General features: G+C 44.0%; 1 protein-coding gene across 2 annotated transcripts in view; it reads right to left on the reverse strand.

Moving 5' to 3' along the window:
- Positions 1-4,558: 4,558 nt before the first annotated feature.
- The window catches only part of NCKIPSD (NCK interacting protein with SH3 domain), a 93,908-nt gene continuing 76,321 nt past the window's right edge, over positions 4,559-22,145 (reverse strand). For both annotated transcript variants that reach the window (XM_083419817.1, XM_083419816.1), the window contains 5 exons: positions 16,151-16,231; positions 14,901-15,029; positions 9,912-10,004; positions 7,949-8,121; positions 4,559-6,262 (listed from right to left, as the gene is read on the reverse strand). In XM_083419817.1, the coding sequence (XP_083275943.1) occupies positions 6,059-6,262; positions 7,949-8,121; positions 9,912-10,004; positions 14,901-15,029; positions 16,151-16,231 (680 nt within the window). In that variant the 3' untranslated portion in view covers positions 4,559-6,058. The remainder of the gene's footprint in view (positions 6,263-7,948; positions 8,122-9,911; positions 10,005-14,900; positions 15,030-16,150; positions 16,232-22,145) is intronic.

A 22,145-nucleotide genomic window follows, 5' to 3' on the forward strand; every position in this document is an offset into this window, starting at 1 on the left:
ATAAGATGGTTGCTTTTGTTGTCCCCCATGTTGCTGTAGACAAGGTTAATATATTCTAAAAGTACAAATGATAACAATAGGCTCTGTAACCCTGTACATGTCTCCCCAGATGGTTCTGAAAGGATGCTGTGGGGACCAGCATCAACCCCAATAGCTCCAACATGTCCATGACAGTCCTAGGGGCTGATCCAGTTTGCTATCTGCTACTGCTCTCTGGGTGGTCATTTGGGGCCCTTCCAAGTTGTAGACCTCTGGACTTCAGCCCCAAGATTGAGACCTAGCTGCACCGCAGTGTGAGTGCATGCAGGTGGCCAAGGGATGGTTGAGGAGAGCATCTTCTGAAGCAGGGCCTGGATGCTGTGATAGCTTACTAGTTTCTGGTCCCCATTTTAAAACTCAGGGTAAAATAATAGGACACCTGCTGTGGCAATATTTTTAGGCCTAAACTGAACACAGCTTGGGGCATTCTCAAGCTTACTAAACTCAATGCATGGATTTAAGTTGGATTTAAGTCATAACATTGCCTGCACTGAGCAGATTCTCTTTCTGCAGTAAGAGCAGAATTCAGCTTCTGTGTTCAGTAAAGGTTTGTGGATTCAGCTTTGAGAGACAACGGACACTTCTAGCTGACCTGTTTGTTGAGCATTCCTTGTGATAAGTTTGCAAGAAGATTACACGTTCTTGCAGGAAATTTAGACAACTCTGGCTATTTAATGAGCTTTCGCTCTGATTCCTAGCCCACTATAATTGCACAACTTGAATTTACCAGTATGTGACTGAATCCCACCCAAAGATAGAGTCAGCCTGAGATTATATATATATATATATATAGCTTTACTAACTTTCCAAGTCTGCAATTCTGCTCTGACAGGTGTCTTTCAAACAAATCAAAACACAGACTGCCCCCTCTTACCAGAGCAGGTGGTTAAAAATACATTTTCAACAATGTCAGTGAATCTTCTGGCAACAACTAACCACTGAAGAGTTTCCTTTTTGAGATGTTTCTTACAGAGAAGATGACATTTATTATTTATTTCAAGTATTTATATACATATTTTTAAATCATTGTACATTTTTTTACAGCGCACGCACACTCAAAGAATAAGACCAATTAAGTTCCAACCTAGAATTTTAGTTGCTAATCCTGCACCCACTTCATTTTTTTCTAGTATGTAAGAATTGATTCAACTCCTGAGTTGCCTCTTTCAGAAAATGCATGCATAAAAAAATGAATGCAGATTATACCCACTGGGGGAGGGGGAAGGTAAAGCCAAACATTCTCACTGGAACAAGGACTAAGGGGTCTGGGAGACATCACATTTCTGAATTTCATGAAATTCGTGAGCAAAAGACACATCTTGCTCATCTGTAAAATTTCAGATCAGAGGAGATGCATTTCTATAGTATCAGTGGAGGGGGGGGGAGCCAGTCACCCAGGATCAGCTAGCAAAACAAATTTAAAAATGTTATATGTACATCCCCTCTTCTGCATTGTGTAGGAATATCCCTGTACGATCAGATATACATAAATGTAGTTTTGATTCTTTCACTGCAGACTATCCAACAATTCACTCCCATGCTGTCAAAACTGTCCTCAGAGTGGCATACTCCTCCTACAGACACCAGGAACAACCTTGCCCATTTCACCTTTTGTCAGCCTTCCAAGACATCAACTAAATGTATAAATAGATTAAGGGACTCTTATGGTAGGGTCAAAAATGAAAGCAAAAACACACACAATTTTTGAAATTTCTAGGGCCAACAGTGGGTACAGCACAAGGCATACATGCAAAAGTGAACAAAGATAGCCTTGCTAGGGGGCTGCTTATAGCATCCCCCTCCCCTTATCCTCTTTTAGGAAAGGTGTTTAGGCAGACATAGGGGTCAAAGGCATCTCATTAAATGCCAGGCCTGCTCCGTTCCAATCAGACTCTTTGACAAGATGTCTCCTTCAGTTTATAGGACACCGTTATTACATAATGGGCCTTATCACAATATGAGGAAGGCTTTGCAAAAGCTATTCATCTTCCTTGTACAATATCCTGGAAAGGCCTTATCAAGCACCTTGGAGATATTAGTTCCTTCTCAATTTATTGAAGTTATTTCACTACCACAGAAGAGCAGAGATTGGCAGACAAGCATAACTGCATTATACCTATTTTCAATCTGAGAGAGAGAGAGAGAGATTGTGTAGGGAGCAGTCAGCAGTACCTGCTGCCATCATGCATTGCTTTTCTTAAAAAAAAAAAGAATTCAGCCCTGCAAGCAAAAATGTGATGGTCTGCAATTTTAAATGCAGACAAAATGCAATTCATGGGTGACAGATCTATCTCTACCTTAATTTTGATGTATTATCATGCATAGGTTGTTTATAAGCCCAACAAATTTGGCCTCTACAGCAAGGAATGAAGTATTCAGTTTTTGTCCTCTTGATGTTCAAAAAGTTTCACAAAATTCTGAACTAGGCAGGAAGTCAGGAGCATAGGAGCCAACTCCTAGCGACCGAGGTCCCTTCGGTCCCCCCAATAAAATATTTGAGGGGGTTCGGTGGCAGCCCCCAGCCATCATAGATAATGATCATGAGAGTTGCAGTCCAACATTCATACAGAGGGCCACAGGTTTGCCATCCCTGACTTAAGTGCTCTGTGTCACACAGGAGGAGTGCCCACCGAGTGGTCAGTCATGGTTTTAATCTATAAAGAAAAAAGGAGGAAGACTTCTTCATGATCTGCAGAACCAAAGATGGGAGAAGTAATTATCTGACCACACTAGGACATGATCAGGGCCGGATTTAGGTTTGATGAGGCCCTAAGCCCTTTATATGTCCAGCTGTCCTTTGTCAACAACAGATTGTCGCTGTTTGTTGTGTTGAATATATGTTATATGGTAATATATGGGAATATGGGAATATATGTTATATGGTAATTTATGGACCTAATAGGTATGTAAGGCCATTTGCACATAACCAAATATGTATTTTATCAAAGTAATTGTTGAACTGAAATACAATTAAGAAGTATATTAATAGCGCAATACAATTAAGAAGTATATTAATAGTGAAATAATGATTAAGTTCTAACTGTATGTAGGTTTTATTTTATTTGGTTTTTTATCTTTTATTTTGGAAATGTATATCCAGTTTTTCCCCCTTTAATTTTTTGAGGGGCCTCCAAGAGAGTGGGGCCCTAAGCTATAACTTGTTTAGCTTATACCGTATTTTTCGGCCCATAGGACGTACCGGCCCATAGGACGCACCTAGTTTTTTGGGGGGGAAATAAAGGGGGGAATTTCCCCCCCAGGTGTGGGGCTGAGGTGGGGGAAGCCCGAGCTTCCCCCGCCCCCAGCCCCCAGAACAGGCTGCTAGCAGAGAGCTGCGCGAATCCGGAAGCCTGGGGTGTGCTGAGCTCAGCGCGTCCCAAGCTTCTGGGTGCAGGCAAGCTCTCCCACGGCTTGCGCAGAGCTTTCTGAAGCCTGGAGAGTGAGAGGGGTTGGTGCGCACCGACCCCTCTCGCTCTCCAGGCTTCAGCAAAAGCCTGCATTCGCCCCATAGGACGCACACACATTTTCCCTTCATTTTTGGAGGGGAAAAAGTGCGTCCTATAGGGCGAAATACATGGTACATAAACCCGGCATTGGACATGATATCCTGACTGGGGAAGAGAAGCTGAATTAACCTCACTTAATGCACTTCTCAAGCAAAAGATGGTGTTTTAAACAACCCCCACCAATAGTAAAGACAGCTGGAGCTTATTTGTTCTCACTGACTAGCTGAAATCGCCCAAACTCCCAAAGCTAGGAAGCAACTGTAATTGAATCATTTTAAGATAATCAAATGAACACACAGGGCTGCAGAAGCTCTTGGCAGTTTCCTCAATGCCAGCCACCTACGTCATTCACTGCTGGGATGAAACAAACAAACAAACAAACAAAACAAAGAGAAACTCTTGGTGCTTCCTACCCGCCTCCCCTGGCAAAAGTTGTATGTCAAAGTGGAGGAGGAAAGTTGCAAGGTTTTTTATCATTTAGTATAAAACGAACAGAATCAAACCCTATTGGAGTGGTGGTTCTCATTTTGTTCATCCTCCCATATTTGAGGTGGGGACAGGGAGAAGGAGAATTGCAAGCATTATATGGTTGTCCTAGACAGGGCAGAGGTGTCCCTGCTCAAATTGCAGAGAATGCTAGGGTACTCTCTCCATTTACACTGGGAGTTTGCCGCACCAGAAGCAGTGCAATGGTCTAAGTTCATGTGCTCCTATTTGTATGGCTGGGTGCCTGTTGCATTGGGACACCGCAGATACCCACTTTATCTGCACTGCTGAGCTGGTTCTGGGAGTGAAGTGCAGCAGGCAAGGGAGAACAGGGGGCAACCAGGTTTTGAAGTCACCAAGCCTCACCAGGCCCAAGGCTATAAAACAAAGCGTTAGCGACATGTGCAGACTGCTTTAGCTAGCAATTTTGCAGTGTTGTCTTGCCCTTTGTAAAAACACACTTCCAGTATCCTGCAACTGATACAGAATATGCAAATATTATCAAATTAAAAACACACACACAAATATTTATCCATTGACTACGTTTATTTGATTCTATGAAAATACAAATCCCTTTCAATGTTCGCAATGGTTTTTATTTTAAACATTTCACTTAAAAACAGGGCTGTTCACTCGTCTCAGACAGTGACCCCCAAACTAACACTTTGCTCACCAGATCAAACCTGATGGCCAATTCTAGAGGCTCCCGGCACTGACATCATACCAAAGCAGATGCCCTGGCCCAAGGCAATTCCTTAATTTATTTGGTTCACATTAGGTTTAGAGGTTATCCAAATATTTCCAGTTTTAATTCAAGCTACTTCTACACTGAAGGTTGCAAAGCTCTTGTTTACCCACTCTGCAAAGAGCTTTGGCAGCGTGCATGTTTATTAAGATACTACAGACCCGTATTAGTATGTGAGCCTGTCGGAAAGATCTAAATAGGGAAAAAGCAGGCAAATCCATTTTGCAGGAGACCTGGAGGAATTAGATAAAGAAAAGGGAGCTCTTCCGATTTGTGCATATTAAGGAGCAGAGCTATCAGATACCAGGCTTAAGCAGCCTTCAGGACATAAAAAGGTAAAGCTAGGCAGAACCAATTGCTATTAAGCTCAAGGCAAGAAACACCCCCAGGCTGAAGGGAGAAGAGCGTGCGCTGCCATCTACAGATACATGGTCCTTGTGTGTGCAGTGCCAGAGGCAACAAGGCCAGTACATCGCAGGAGACAAGCAGCAACTCTCAAAAAGGACACACCTTAGCAGTGAGTCCAGGCAGAAGATCTGTCGAAGGAACCCTTGCTGCCTGGACCATCGTTATCGCTCTGCTGGCGCCGTGGGCGAGAAATTCAAGCGCAAACACCACGGCATAGAACAGGAACAGAAGCAGGTGCTTACTTGTATTAGACCCCAGGTAAGCCGGTCTCTAACCCAGAGATCAAGCAGCGGGGTTTAAAAAGGACTGAAAGGCTCACTGGACACAGGACTAAGAGAGTAGCAAGCAGCAGCAGCTCCCTTGGCTAGGATTGCAGCACTTGAGCACTAGACGCAGCAGACAAGATGTTACAAAAGCTGGCCGCAAACACTGGCCTACTCCACTGGGTAGCGGCAGGACAAGAAATGCCGGTGGAAATGGATGCTGACAGCAGAGACCTCTTGCTTTGGGATCCTAGGTGCAGCTCAAAGACCCTCAAGGTCACAGGCCTCTGCCCTCTCTCCTGTGCAAAGGTCTCTAGGGAGGTATATTCTCCCAGACTTGTCAAAGCACTCCATCTGTGAAGACAAGTCTTTTGTCTCCAGCTCTTTTGCCCCACCCCTTAGAAGTGGGCAGACAACAATCAACTTTAGCTAACTGCCCACTGACTTGCATAAACGCTGAACATTTCTTCTGTAGGGTCTTATGGCACTCCACTTAAACCTTAGGGCTCACCTGAAGGGACAATAAGGTATGAGTGGTACTGGAAAAAGGGATGGAAAGGCTACAACCACAAGAGGCATTCTTACCCCAAACTGTCCTTTCCCCGCACCAGTTAGCTGTCTCCAGGAGATATTTCTGGAAACTCCTTATAGATCTCTTGGATTATCATTTTGTCCATCTGGCACTGCTGATTCTCCTCCTCTTCCACCATGATGCGCTGCAAGGTCCTCTGCAAGTCAGTGTAACGGTGCTTGTGCTGCAGGTATGGCGTCGACCGGATGATAGAATGCATCAGAGACAAGTATTCCATCCGCAGCTGCGGGAACAGAAGACATCGAAAAGGGCTTTAGCAGCAAGATAAACACAAGCAGAAACACAGACACTGGAAAACAATCTGTTCGCCAAGCGCAAGTCTGCAGCACAAGCAATTGCAAACAGAATAGGCTCATAGGTGAAAGATTCCCCTGCAATCTTTGTTTTCCCCATTGGTCTGTAGGGGCCCTCACTTTCAGAGGAGTTCTGGAAATCTATTTAGCCAACCAATCGAATTAGCTGAATGGCTTTCAAATACTAGTCAACTGGACTCGGACTCAGGTGGCTCAATAAACAACATCCCAGTGGTAGATGTGCCTCTTCCATTTCAAGGAGCTTCAGGGATGAGAAAAATTACTCAACTAACCCTGGCCAGAAAGAATGCAAACTCTAGAATATACAGCTTCACTGCGTTACACAGGGGAGAAAGGAGATGGTAGAAACATTCCTTTAGGTTTCAGGCTCACTGTGTGAATCCAAAAAGAGAGACAGCTAAAATCCCCAACCTTGACTGGCCAAAGGCCCAGTAAACTGAGAAGCCCTCCTCTGAAAAGAAGCTGTCAGCCATCCATAGTTATTGGTCTTGTAGTCTAGCTTATCGGAAAAAAATTGAGATGGGTGACAGCTTTAAGAACAGATGTTCTTTGCAACTATGAAATATAAAAATATATCTTATGCATGCATAATTCAGGCTTTTAGTGAATCCCTAGAAAAAGTAGTTCGGCAATGGAAAGACTAGAACAAAACACAACCTTTGTGCCCATTTGAGCTTCTGGAGCACAAATGCTATCAGGATGATATTAAAGTGATTTCAGAAGCAAGATGCCGAAATATTGGTGCCCCAAACCCATCAGAACTTCATTGCAAAACAGGAGCACATTGAATTGGTCCTGGGAGGCAAATGCAGATTCTAGACCATTAGTCTTCAACAGGTGGTTCAGGACCTAATACAGCCGTACCTTGGATCCCAAACGCTTTGCAAGCTGAACGTTTTGGCTCCCGAATGCCACAAATCTGGAAGTGAGTGTTCTGGTTTGCGAACGTTCTTTGAAACCTGAACGTCTGACGGAGCTTCAGCGGCTTCCAATTGGCTGCAGGAGCTTCCTGCAGCCAATCAGAAGCCACGCTTTGGTTTCCGAACACTTTGGAAGTTGAACGGACTTCCGGAACTGATTCCGTTCAACTTCCAAGGTTGTATTGGGTTGTGGCCTGATCTATGGTGAGTCACAGCAGCAGTGCTTCCACCACACAAATATGTGGCTGAAAACTTAAGCAGTGGGTCCCCAAATGCATGTTTGGGTTGAAGATGGGCCTTGGGTCTGAAAAGGTTGAAGACTGCAGTTCTAGAGCATTGGCATAATGTGCTTCTAGCATTCCAGCACTACCAGGAGATGCACCTTCATTATACAGCAAGTGTAGCCTCAGAGCCTGTACACAAACCCCACTGACAAAAGGTAAAAGCTGTAGCACTGGCTGTCCCTTTTGGCTTCTTAAGAGCATCTTTCTAACTCTGCTGGATGCGAAGATTTGCTTTTAAGTGTGTGGCAAATGCCTGCAAGCTGGAAGAGCTGCCTATCCATTCAGACACACACCAGGAAGCTTCTACCTCTTCACTCATGTTCAGTTCTGCCTCTCTTTTTTCAAACTTCCAAAGAGGAGGCATGGGCTTTCTTTTTCTTTCTGTAAGTACCTTTTCTCCGGGAGAGAGATCTGCAATCTGCCTCACAATTATGTCGATCATCACCATCATGTCTGTGTGGTAGAAGATGTTTGCCGTGTCCTTGCTGGCAAAGATGTCCTGTAGAAATTTCAGCACGGAGTGGGGCGGCTGCGGCTGGTGCTTGAAGATGCACACGGGGTCGTCTGATCACAAGTTAGAGAGAAAGAAGCTTGTTGTGACATGCATAGACACGAGCTCCCTTTAGCCGAAGGAAGCAATTTGTACACAATGTGCGTGGACAGAGAGGCTTAGCTAGTTTCTGAGCAGCAAAGAAGCCAGTCTCTTGAAGAGCAGAGAGATTTCCCTCCCCATTGCAGCACTGCCCTAGGAGGAGAGAGAAAGCTTTCCACAAGTGCATTATCCTCGCCTTGTATTCTCTATCAGCGCCTCTCTTTATAGAAAATTGGCATAAACTGCATTCTGACACATGGGTCATACAGCTGTAACATTTAGCTTACCCCCTAAGACACCCACTTCTTCCATGGACCACTTCACTGCAGCTCCGTACATGAAAAAGTGTAAGTGCAGGACATATATTCCTGCACAAGGGACAAAGACGGTAGCTGCAGGGAGGCAGTCAAGGAGAACCTTGCTTAAGTCTTGGCATTTGAGAAATAAACTCAAAGTGAGGTGTCAAGAGTAGGCTTTCTAGCAACTACTAAGGATCTGAAAGGAGGCCAAGGCAAGGAGATTCAAAAGCTAAAAACAGCCTGCAGTGTGCTAAGAACATCATTTTCAGTCTGGAAAAGGGCTTAAACCAGGAATAAAGTAGAAGCATGAAACACAGGAAGTCATTTAAGAGCAAATCAACAAAGTAAAGGGAGCCTGAACACACACACACAAGCAAGCAGGACCCCCATGCTGCTAAATACATTAGTCCACACAATCCTTTGTTAGGAAGGCATAGGTAGAATACTTAGGGAATTAGAGAGTGTAGGGGAAAAGCTCTCCTGCTTTAATGAAGTGCTTTACAATAGGCTCTACAGCAGACTCAACACAATGTGCAGCGCTGGCAAAGTATTCTATAGGTGGGCTACTTGAAAAGCTGGTGGGTTGGGAGGAAGAAAACACAACAGGATCCCCTAAGAAGCTAGACTCTGGAGGTTTTTGGATCACAGTGTGCCAGTGGGGGGAGGAAATCCAGTTGTTGAGACATGCACAACCACTCAGACACCCTGGTTTCAAAATATCACTGGGGGTTGGGCACAAAGAGAATCAGTATAGATCCAAAGCTGATGACAAGACCAGTTTGTCGAACCATAAATCCTTTTGAAAGAGGGAAGGGAAAAGCTGAAGCAAAATACAGAAGAAAGGTGGGGGTCCCTTGGGCTTGTTACAGTGACTACCAAGGCTAGAAAGCATGCTTTTAAGAAGTGGGGAGGGTTATTAGGATTTCACATCAGCTACCAGATTCTTTATTCAATACCATCTTCCCTGGTTATACAGATCTCAAAATCCCTGAGAAGCAGCTGCACAGAGCTTTGCACTAAATATTTATTATACTTTTATTCTGCTTCGCAACCAAGACACTCCAAACTGATTGCAAACAGCTATTAAAAATTCAGTTCCCAAAAATACAGTTCTAAGGACACCACGGTTAAGATGTTGGGGGAGCTGCACTCCATACGGCGCTTTGTCCAGTTCTACACACCTGGAATACAGCTCTTTGGCCAGATAAGGTCACTGCATGCCGTTCTGCCACTAACTGAGCAATTACCTGCATTCCAGCAGGTCAATCTCCTTATACCACAGAGGCAGAACCGACTCCCCTGGCCTAGAAACTTTAAAAGGCAGAAAACTTCACGGGAGCTTAGAAACTGTTTGCCAATTATTCCTCCTCTGCAATGTCAGCAGGTGCCACTCTTCAGATCTACTTGGCCATTAGTGCTGCCGTTATCTCGAAATAGTAATAGAAACCTGCAGACAAACTCACCCGCACGATTCAAGAGAAGAAGAAGCTTTTCTGTGAAGGTTTTGACATTGGGGTGCTTGCTCACGGTAACCATGATCACATTATGCTCAGGCACTAAGAAATAAAACAGGCTTTATTAGAAGTGACCAGCTGCCTATAACTGGCTTAGTTACAATACCTATCTGGAGCGTCGCGATGCAAAGTTGGGTCTCTCTCTATGAATGGGGGGTCTTTGTGCCAATCAAAATACCACTTATTCAGGAGCCTACAATGTGTGGGAATCTTTTATTAGTAGAGGAGGCTTCATAGTCATCCTCCACAATGGGGATAGCGACATGGGTAATGGTGGAGCTCTGTATGCTTGTCTCTGCTCGTGTTTAAGGCTTGCAACCAAGCAGAATGACTGAACAGGGCTAGTGTTGTTTCCCCACAGTGATCACTCAACCCGGATGCACATCCCACTTCCATCAGGTCTCACAAACACGAACATATCAATATAATAATGCTGTTGGGACTGCACTGGGAATGCCATGTACAGCTACTGCAGAGCTGACGCAAGATCACAATAAAATGGGTTGCCAAAATTATCAAAGGAATGGAAGCAAGGGACTTTTTAGTTTAGAGAAAAGGCAAGTAAGAGGAGACATGACAGAGGTGTATACAATTATGCTTGGTGTGGAGAAAGTAGATAGGGAAAGGGTGTTCTCGCTCTCTCATTATACTAGATGTAAAGCTGATTAATATTCTATGGCCTTTTAAACGTGTTTGGGGGGTGGCTTACGGTTTTGTTCTAACTACAGTGGTACCTCGGTTTACAAACTTAATCCATTCCGAAAGTCCGTTTTTAAACCAAAACTGTTCTTAAACTGAGACACGCTTTCCCTAATGAGGCCTCCCGCCGCCGGTGCCCTTCCACCGTTCGGCTTCCATTTGTAGACCGAGGTAAAGTTCTCAAACCAAGACACTATTTCCGTTTTTGCGAAGTTTGTAAACCAAATCGTTCTTAAACCGGACCGTTCTTAAACTGATGTACCACTGTATTTATTTGCACTTTGATCCTGTATTTTTATCTTGTGAACTGCCCTGAGATCTTTGGATGAAGGGTAGTATATTTAATAAATGAACAAATGAAATGAAATGAAGTAACAAAGACATGGAGCAAGCAAATCAGGATGACTCTTCACTGTCATATAACTTCCTCGCAAACCAATCAGGACCAATGTTCAGTAAACAACTGACACTGTATAACCTCTGTATAAACTTTCCGTAAGCGTGTCAAGATGAATGCTCAAGAAATATGTCATCTGGAGAAACCCTTGCTGTATGAAGCCTTGTTATGATGCAACCAGTGTTGTAACGTAGTTGTCTGTTAAAAATGCCATTTTCATTTTATACATGTGTCCCCTCCGCAATCTTTGGGCTGTCACCTGTATCCTCCATTTATTAGTTTTCTTTATTACTTTATACACCTGGGGGAAAAAATCAATACCTCTACTTTCTTTTTTAAAAATATAGCTTTTTGTTATTTTCATACATGAAACTACTGAATTTGCTACTAGCCATTATCAAGCATTAAAGCCATGGAAGCCCGTATTCAAAATCTGGTCGAAGATTCTAGAACAAATGTTTAACTTATACTATACACACGTCTTCATTTCTACTGTGTGCGTTTGCATCTAGTCACTGCGTCAGGCTCACAGCTTGCTCCTGAAATAGTCATCAGGGTTCATGCTGCAAAATTCAGCTGCAGAAATATGTCTTGCTAGGTAATGTGAAGCTCCCTACTCTCCAGTCAGCAAACTACACCTGCTCAACTAAGAAGCCAAGATTATTCAGACAACCATATAGAAAATTGAGCTTACTTACGCTACACCACCACAGGGGATGGGAAGAAGCCAGAAAGAGGCTCAGACAATGCCACGCAGTGGAGGCCCACCGCTATTTCTGCACATTCCATAATTGATGCCATTCTATCACACAGCATGGGCATGGAAGTGCAGGAGGAAGAGACAGGAGTAAGTAGTCAACAGCTCCCTTCCTCCCTGTGAAAAAGCTAGTGTTTCACAGTCTGGTTTGAGTTTAATTTTGTATGTTTCATACTCCCATCCTGAACAACTTGTAATGAAGGCAGCAAATGAATGCAAATGGGTTTTTTTTTAAAAAAAACACCCAACAACATTGAGATGCCATAGCCTCTGCCCAACCAGGGCTACCATTGGTCTGAGTCACCTGACTTTGCACCAGCTACCTCCCACCCCTTGTTTCATGGACAACAATCTCATTACTATTCATGTGTAGGGGGGAATATTTTTAAGGATTTCTGTTCTGTTCTATTTTATGTTTTTTGTGCTTTATTCCTTAAATAAAGAATCTTATTCCTTAAGACTGTGCTGCCGCTTTTACATGATCTTTTTTTTTTACATTATTTATGCTTTTTCAACTGCAAGTTGCTTTGGAAGGCCTAGGATGGAAGAGATACATGGTTATAATAAGAATTTGGGCTTATTTGTTTTTGTTTCAGAACCATAGTAAAGGTAAAAGGTACCCCTGCCCGTACGGGCCAGTCGTGTCCGACTCTAGGGTTGCGTGCTCATCTCGCTCTAGAGGCCGTGAGCCAGTGCCGTCCGAAGATACTTCCGGGTCACATGGCCAGCGTGACGAAGCTGCAGCTGGAGAGCCAGCACCAGCGCAGCACACGGAAATGCCGTTTACCTTCCTGCTAGAAAGCGGTCCCTATTTATCTACTTGCACTTAGGGGTGCTTTCGAACTGCTAAGTGGGCAGGAGCTGGGACCGAACGACGGGAGCTCACCCCGCCGCGGGGATTCAAACCGCCGGCCATACGATCGGCAAGTCCTAGGCGCTGAGGTTTTACCCACAGCGCCACCCACGTCCCCTACCATACAATATGGCTATATATGAAGTGGGCAGGGAAACCCATAAGGATGGAAGAAGGCAACTGATTCTGTCTTGCCGTCCCTTGCAATTTGCAAATGACCTCAACTTGCCATGGTGACGTCTTTGCCTCCATTACTGCTCCCTCCATCTGCACTTACTGAATGCTGTGTCTACTACTAGTTGGCACTCTTAGGGCAAATCAGAGCAAGACAACAGAAAGGCAGAGACGTGTCAGGGAAGAAAAGGGTAGAACCTCTACATGCCGGGAAATATCTGTAACATTTCAGAAGACAACACACACACACTGAACAGGTTTCAGAGAAGCAGAATTTGTGGCCTTTTCTGCATTACACACTCTGGTGGCTTGAAAGACATAGACTTTTTTCCACACAAAAAGAAATGCAGTCCAAAAAGAGGCTGAGCATTAGTTTCTAAGTTCTTGACTAAGTTCCAGTTTCCCACTGTACCCCAGGTGGGCGCAAAATAATTCATATAAATGCTCTGCCCGTCAGGTGAAACAGTGTAATTACTCAAACTAGCCAGCACTGAAAGAAGAAAACTGTAATGAATAAAAAGGAAGAAAAAATAGACTTAAATCCATTTCTATTAGGTGATTAATAATGCAACAGATTTATTTATTCACACACACACACACTTTACTATAACCCATATCTTAATGATGTTATCCCTTAAATACTACGTGGCAAATTACTGGATGTGTTTATAGCTGCTTAATCCATTCCACTTCATGAAGCCAAGGTAGAAAGGCATCCCATGCAAAAGCAGAAAGCAATTAAGGCAAGGCCATGAGAACTTGGCAGCGTAATAATTTGCCAAGATATTCAGGATTAACAAGATGCAGCCTGATACCACGGTGTGTTTTGACCTGCTTATGACTGCCCACTCAAAAAATTACATTAAAAAGTCCCTGCAATCACCAACAGCAAGGCTAAGCTAAGCTGCTTCCCAAAAGGCTCAGCCTGGCAGGAACAAGGGGAGATCAAGTATTCCTGGAGAAAGTGCTGCCCAGCAGAATGCCATTGTAAGGAATAACCTACAATGCGTCTACAGCTAATGAAATTCACAAGGCACAGCAAGGGATAAGCAGAACACCTGCCAATCACCGAAAAGAGGAAGATGCCCAGTTAACTGCATTGCTAAGGACCCAGTACTTGTTACAACAAAGTCTCAGACTGGAATTTCCTTCCAGCTCCCCAGCTTTGAGTCTCCACATTTCATGGAGCACAACTATGAAAGTGCAGTTCTCACATGCACACTTTAGCTATTGGGGAAAGCAGGGGGAGGAGGATGAATAGATGTAGTGGGCAAAAAGGAAACCTAGTGGAAAGAGAAATGGGGGGATACAGGGAAGGGCATACTGTGTACATCAAAGAGGGCACGGTGTCAAACAAACCAGGACTCCCCAATGGAATAACTTCATCCACAGAATAATTCTAGGGGGCAGTGCCAGCCTCAAAACTAATTCCGCACTGAAGACATACCACCAGGGAAGAATCCAACATAGAAAGCACGTTCATAATGCATGACTTCAATGTGCCTCACACAGACTGGGCAAGGGTGTGTTCTGACCCGGACAAAGAGGCAAAATTTCTAGATACCTCAAATGACAGTGCCCTAGAAGAGCTGGCCATGGAACTGGCTAGAAAGGAGGTGACTGTGGATTTAATCCTGAATTGTGCCAAAATGTGTGCATGTTGCTGAGCCAACTGAAAATATTAATCACAGTGCAAAAGGAGAGCTCTGATAGGTCAGTGTAAAGTTCCAAGGGGAAAACTGCCAACCATGTTTACCAAGTTGGAAGAAATGTGTTCCCTCTCGAGGAAGAGGTGAAGAAATGAGAGCTTGCTGGTTAGTCCAGAAGCAGTTTAAATCTCCCTTAATAATACCTGAGCTCATATTTTCAGAAATGTAAATCTGCTCCCTTTCCACCTGTAGAGCATGGCCAAGTGTCTTATTTAAATCTGTGTCTTACCCATTCCAGAACCTAGACAGAGGCTTCTTGCAACTTAAACAAAGTACAGTAGTGAAAGATCTTCCACAGCTCACTGCAAACCTTGGCATCGTCTCAGCTGGGAAAACTTTTATTACTCACCTGGAATGTGAAGGTTAAAAGCCAGAAGAACATTAATGAACAGGTCAGGCAGCTGGTCTGTGGTGTCTGATGGCAACCCATCTTCAATCACATCCAACAGAAACTGGACAAACTGGGAATTGAGGTGCTCTGTGCAAAATAAAATATGTTTAGAAATGTTTTTGTTCTGTTCTGTTTTTTTTAAAGGACTCCACAGGGGATGTGATTTCTGGTATGTGGAGCAAAACTATAAGGCCAGCCACTACATTTCACAAAGCCGAGTAGCAAATGAGACACTGGGGTTATTCATTTTTGGGTTGTATTTAAGTCCTATTCAGAGTAGATCCACTGAAATAAATGAAACTATGTTAGCCATGTCCATGTGATAAAGACAGGAAGTCTGTATCTGATGTGCATTAAATGGATCATATTGTATTGTATTCGTATTAAGTAGGTGTACAGCAGTCACCAAGGCCAAACAGTTCCACTAACTGAGGACCCAAACTAGATGATAAAAGAGGGGTAATCCAAGTATGGATCCCTGTTATGCCCTCGCCCCACCCACCTGCTGGTTAGACACAGCTCTTGGGGAGAGGGACTAGGATTGGTAGCTATGGTGCTGGGAGAGAGGGATTTAACCCCTTTCCTCTTGCATATTTTCCCTTGAAAAGTTGCTCCTCCCAAGCTGCTATTTGCCCTGAAAGGGTGGTTTAATGAGAGCCAGTGTGGTGTCGTGGTTAGAGTGCCTGGCTAGGATCTGGGAGACCAGCGTTCAAATTTCCACTCAGCCATGAAACTCACTGGGTGACCTTGAGCCAGTCTTTCCTGCTCTCATCATAACCTATTGCACAGGGTTGTTTGTGAGGATAAAATGAGGAGAACTATGTATGCTACTTTGAGCTCCTTGGAGGAAAGGTGGGGTATAAATGAAATAGACAGACACAGACTGTGGAAGGACGGAGTTGAAGGCTTAGGGCCATTTATCAGCTAATAAGAAAGATATGGCTGCCCTCCAACAAATGTCCTGACTGATCTCGGGGAAGCTGAATTCAACACACAGTTCTGAAGGGAAGACCAAGCAAGTTTTCACTCATCTGGGCTCCATCCAGTTCTCATATTCCCTGTAAGCGTTTTGGTGAGCCGTTTCCCAGACTGTGGAGAGCAATCTCGGATCAAGCTGTCTCTCTTTAATTATAGGTTAAAAAAGCTGCAGAAATCCTCTGCTCAGTGGCAGCTTGCCATCCACCCCCTGTGGAGGAGCTTTTTCTCACCATAGTGATGATATGGCAGCGGTTCTCCCATACAGAATATCATAGCCAGCACCAAAGCGGAGTAGCACATCTTCTGATGGTCTGGAAAAGAAAGCCATGAGTTTAGTTACACCTGCACCAGGGCACATGCTCATGCGATCTAGATACGGCAAGCATCTAGAACAGCCACTGAAGGAAGGCAGCTGGCTTGCTTGGAGGTCTGCTCTCTTTCTTCCCTAAGGCAAAATTTCTGCCACACTGAAAAAAGTCAAGACGGAAAAAGAGATTATACAATGAATGCAGCAGATCAGAAGATAAGCGTTACATTTCCGGCATGGTGTCAGCTCTTAAACAGATACCGTATTGGCCCGAATATAAGCCGCAAGTGCATATCAGCCGCACCTTTAAAATTCAAGGGAGGGAAAGAAAAAAAAGACAATACCCAAATATAAGCCGCTCTCTTAAAATTCTGCAGGCACTCACACCCATTCCGTTTTACCGTATGTCTTTCAGCAATGATATCCTAACAGCCAATTTTTGTAAGGTCGCAAATTTAAGCCACATTTTAACTTTTCACAGTTGAATGGGGGGGGGGGGGGAGTGTGGCTTATATTTGGGCCAATACGGTACATTTCTCTCGATATTTGATACCGTCAACAAAGTCTTGAGTCTTGAAGTGGAGTATGCAAGAGCTACATGCAGAACTGTTAAGTTTAAATATAGGGAATTTGCCCACTGCCAGATGTTGCTATATAATTCTCACCATCCCCGACCCCTGACCATGCTGGCTAAAGCTGATGGGACTTAGAGTTGAACAAGATCTGGAGGTCCACAGGTTCCTCATCTCTGGTCCAAAGACCAGCATGTCACTGCAAAAGGCAAGGGCCAAGCTCCACGTCTGCTGGATTTATCTTTTTTCTACAATACGTGTTCTATGTTAATTCTAACTGAACTTTCAGATATCCATTCTGTCTGGTTAAGGCAACAGAGTTTGATTTCTGCAGGGCAAGGATGGGAAATCTCTGGCCCTTCAGATGTTGTTGGACTCCAAGTCCCACCAGCCCCAATGGTAAAGGACAATGTGAGTTGTAGCCCATAAACACCTGAGAGTCACAGATTAGCCACCCCTGCTGTTGAGCAAAATGGTGGTGACTTACTCCTTACTGCAAAGGCTGCCTCCATCCATTGGCTCTAATAGCACAAACATAATCGGCAGTAGAGGAAAGAGTCTATTCATTCCCTGCTTTCATATTTCCTAATTCCAATCACCTCTTGCCCAATACATTTCAGATTGGTAAAATTGACTAGACCAAACCAGAAGTAAATTTTACACAAATGAAGTTCACCGTGGAGGATAAACTTGCTTTTCAAAGGAAAAACAAGGTTGGTTAAGGCATTAGAGCACACATTTAAAGAAAAATGGATTTAATAAAAATTCCTGGTCTTAACTCGTTACTGAGGCACATCGGGACAGGACCTCTTCTCCTATTTCTCTGACTGCTAATTGTATTATTGTAGTATTCTGATTTGATTGCTTTTTAATAAAACAGGGGGTATGGCACATTATCAAATGCTGTGCTGGAGAAGGACACACTTCTGCTTGCCCAGAGGAATTTCACCGCTCTTCTCCCCACTTCCCAGAGCCTTCCACGGACCTCAGAGTCTTCTCCAAAAGGTATGGGGAGCCTCTGGAACAGATTTTGGGATAGTGGGGGGGGGGCTGCAAGGGGGAAGAGGGAAAGGGGAGGTTCTGGGCACGATTGGAAATTTGCTCACACATTAAATTCTGCCCTTTGTATATGGATTAGTTTGTTTGCTTTGCTGTTAATTGTGTTGAGCTCCTACGTGAAAGAAAAGCAGGACAATTAAAAAAATATATAATACAACTGGGTTAAACAGCTTCCCCTACCCCAAATAGTATTTCAAGATCTCACATATATTGTAATTTGGTTTGGTGGTGTTGTTTTTTACAGCCGTTCCTGTAGAACACATTTCTTTCCCATAAATCAGCAATAGTTTGGCTACAAGTCACCTGAGATTCAGACTATTCCAGGTGTGCGTTTTCGCTTCCTTTCCAGTGCACATTTGTACCTCATGCATCAACCTGTCCTGCAGCCTGCTAGTATAGCACAATTTTCACTGGCAGCATCTATACATGAGCGCTCCACAGAATCACAGCCACTGCCTTTCCTGAATCTTAATTAGTTGGCATGTTCCAGTAGGGGTTTAAATAAGAAACGCCACATGATAGGGCATATGGCCACAATGAAATATGCACTGCACTGTTTACAAGAGATCATTAAAGCATGGAGAGGTTTACACAGCCTAGTTATTATGTGCAGCGATGAATAACCCAGTAAAAGTTGGCTCATTTCTGTATAGGCCAATACTTGGGTTATGTACTCTATGTGACGATTAGCAGGAAAGTACTTGGACTTCGAAAGTGTGGATTTGTCCATTTCTCTCTCAACATGTTTTGTTTCCCAGGTGGGTCCCAACTTTCATCTGGCACAACCATCCCCCTCCACTGGATGTGACCACCAGTCAGGCAGATGAACATAAGAATTTGTGGCAGGGTTGGACACAGGCTTCCCTGAAGCTCCAGAACAGGTTAGGGAGCGCCAATGTTTCATAGGTACCTCGCTCTGTTATTTTACCAGCAAATGTGCCATCCTGGGGGAAGCTCTTGTGTCCAGACACCATCAGCTTTGTTTATGGGTGCAGCTGCCTGGGAGAAGGCCTTTGGTTGCCTAGGAAAGGAGTCAAGGAGCAGAAGCCCCAGTTAGCCAAGAGAAAGGAGAAAGAAACTGGGGGAAATGATACATGATCTGACAATATGTCAACAACTCAAAAGCACCCTAAAACTAAAACAAGGAAAGAGCAGAACAATGAAACATGTTCTGCTGTATAGGGTCTCTGCTATTCAAATAGCATGCCCACCAGTGTATGGGGATTCTAGGCAAGGAACTATTTGGGGCTGATGGGCCTTCTAAAGATATCAAGCCATCACTGCAGCAGGTGCTTTGGTTTTGCACTGGGCAGCAGTGGCAAGTGGCAGTGTACAAGCTGCCACTGGCCACTGCTACCATCTTCTCTGGTATTGTACCCGGTAGCAGTTACTCGCAGAGGAATGAAAAGAGCTAAGGCAATTAAAGATTTGTAAGAAATATATCTGGAATGCTAGAAGCCGAATGCAATATGTAAGCTAATTCAATTATTCAGTGCATGCTAAATTCATTGATACAAAAGCTTAAGATTGTTCTGAGCACCTAGTTCATTTCTCTTAAGCCACGGCAAAATGGTGCGTTCTTAGCAAATGTGACCAGTCACTTTTCTATCCTGGGCATATTAAAGGAGAAGGGGAAAGGGTTACCAGTAGCTCTATGAAGACTAAAAAACCACAACCCAATTCACTTTGAAGACACAATTCACCAGGGGGGACCTATGATGACTGACACTACACACAAAGCTGAGGCCAGTTTATGAAGGGCAGAGGAAATGAAAACCGCATTACCCAGAGTTTTGAGTCAGCTTGAATGTTTTCTGAACTTAACCACAAAGCCAATCCTCTGGACCGCAAATGCAACAAAGGAAGATTAGGACTTTGGAAGGGCTTGAAAAGTGAAGCTCATAAAAAAGGAGAGAGCAAAAGAAAAATGTGGAACTGACAGCAGTGTTGTGTCTCTATGTAGCAATGACAAGGGACAGTTGATTACAGGAGTGGATTATAAACAGAATTGTTCTAGTTAATACTGCCTTGCTGCGTCTTATAATAAGCTTCCCCCCAAAAATACCATGTGGAAAAGATTTGCAGACTAGAAGCACCACAGGAAAGTGGCTGTCCAGGGGCAAGAAGCATCTAGCAGAAAAAGTTGGACGGCAGCCAAGGTGCTTGCATCAGCACAAGGGGAAAGCATTATTTCATCAAAAGCATCCAGAATCCATGCAGAGAGCTTTAGCCTCCAGTATTCCTCTTTAAGCACCAGGCAGGATCCAATGGAACGCTTGCTTCTGGCTTGACAACAATCCCCAGCCGCCTGAGAGTTGGCATGGATTGCTCTGCTCTTTGCCATCCGCAAAAGGGATTAGATGCTCTGCAGTCTATCAGAAGACAGATCAGCCTCGATTCCCAAGTTCCAAGCAACAAAGTAAGCCTCTATCACTCCAGCACTCAAGGTCATTTTTCATGAGAGAATCTGTTTACAGTTTTGTGACAGCAACAGCAGAAAAAGAAAAAGAAATCATCTAAGCACTGTTGCACAAAATGGCCCCTGGAAAGAAAGAAATGGCTGACATGGACCGGTGGCAAAGTATTCACTGCCCCTTGCCACTTTTTCATTGTCTTGGTGATCAGTCCTGTTTCATTGTGAAGTGTTATTTCAAATGAACTGGTAACTGACATGAAGGGAAAGCGCTGGATAGTTTTGGCTGTCAAAATCACATACCTGTCAAGGTCTGCCATTGCTAACACATGAGCAATAGTGTGTGCGCAAGATGAATGCTCCTCAGATGTGCTGTGTGGGGATAGAAAATGCTCAAGCTGAAAATAAACGTGACAGGAGGGCATGGGGCAGAATACCTTTCCAGAAGCAGATGCTTCAGTCAAACGAAAGCATATGTAATATTTATAATCTAGCCTTATGGTCTCTTCCCTTAGCAGCTTATTGTATTGTATTTGAAGCGCGCAGAATTGAAAAACAAAACTGTTAGGGCGCAATTGCACAAAAGCTAGTTAATACTAACCAGGAAGCAACTACTGGCCACAAAGCCAGAGGCTGACTCTAGAAGACTGGAAGGTACTATCTGTAGGGAGATCACAAAGGAACAGCCCAGGGCAGCTACCAGGAGAACATGGTCTGCACATTTGGTGACAGCTAAATTGGCTGGCCAGGTTGTGCAGGTGCTACCACACAGCTCTGGCAAGATAGACTTGTAGGAGGGAGGAAGAAACAGGAGACAAAAAAGACCTTCTTTTTCAGCGCCCCCCAGCAAAGACAAGTTAGAGGTCTAAAAGGGCACCTGAACTCTGAATTATCCAAGCAGTAGATGAAAAAAGGAATCCATTTGTGAGAAATACGGAGTATAGAATAAAAACATCTGCCTGTAGATGAACTTATAAATTAGTGATGTATGGAGCCGAAAGTTTATTTTTAGATGCCAGCAAGCTAGGACTAATCTTAAAATCCAGGCAAGCTTCCCGCTAGCTAGAGTGAACAATGAGAACTACAGCTTCAAGTACTGCCATCTTAACCAGCAGAAATAAACACCCTTACAGAGACTTTTGCATGCCAAGATAGAAAATGATAACAACTTCAGACACTGTGGACAATCAATAAACTGCTGTGATAAAGAGAAAGCTCAGACATCTATAAGCATAACAAGTATAAAGTGCAGGCACAGATCATATTTGCATTGCAGCAACACAGGGAATGAATGAATGTATCACAGAGCAAAGCCAGGTCGTTGCGTGAGAAGCCAGTTGCCATCTCCCAGATCACCATCCCACCCACTCAGGAACACACATCGCCCGCCTGCTCCCCATGCTAGTTCTGCTCTGTAGTTTTCCCATTTTGTTTGTGTTAAGTGTGACTGTCAGATTTTTTATACCTTCAGGGCAGAACAATCTTGGCTATCTGTATGCAGATAACGGCAGCCTGGCATTCCCTCTCAGCCCCTTGCAGCTCAGCAAGGCTTAGAGTTGCATCCGATCAAGCGCAGGGCATTCATGTTCTCTAGCCTACCTTGTGCTTCTGCTGGCTTTAATTAATCCCCTCTCTCTTGTTTGCTGCTTGCACTGAGGAAAGGCCGTCTTACTGGTACATATCAACCCTATGCTTAGCACCCGAGTGTGTACCCCTCAAATGGTTTTTGAATGCGACAAATGAAACAAAACAGAACTGTGATTTTCTTAAAGATGGCCAATGGATTCTCTTCAAAGTTTTGTCCTTCAAAGAAACTGTGTAGTGATCCTCTGTTTAGACTTATCAAACAGATCTGTTTGCACCCTAGACAGATG

The sequence above is a fragment of the Podarcis tiliguerta genome (assembly GCF_965153285.1).
Source record: "Podarcis tiliguerta genome assembly, chromosome: 2".
Lineage (NCBI taxonomy): Eukaryota > Metazoa > Chordata > Lepidosauria > Squamata > Lacertidae > Podarcis > Podarcis tiliguerta.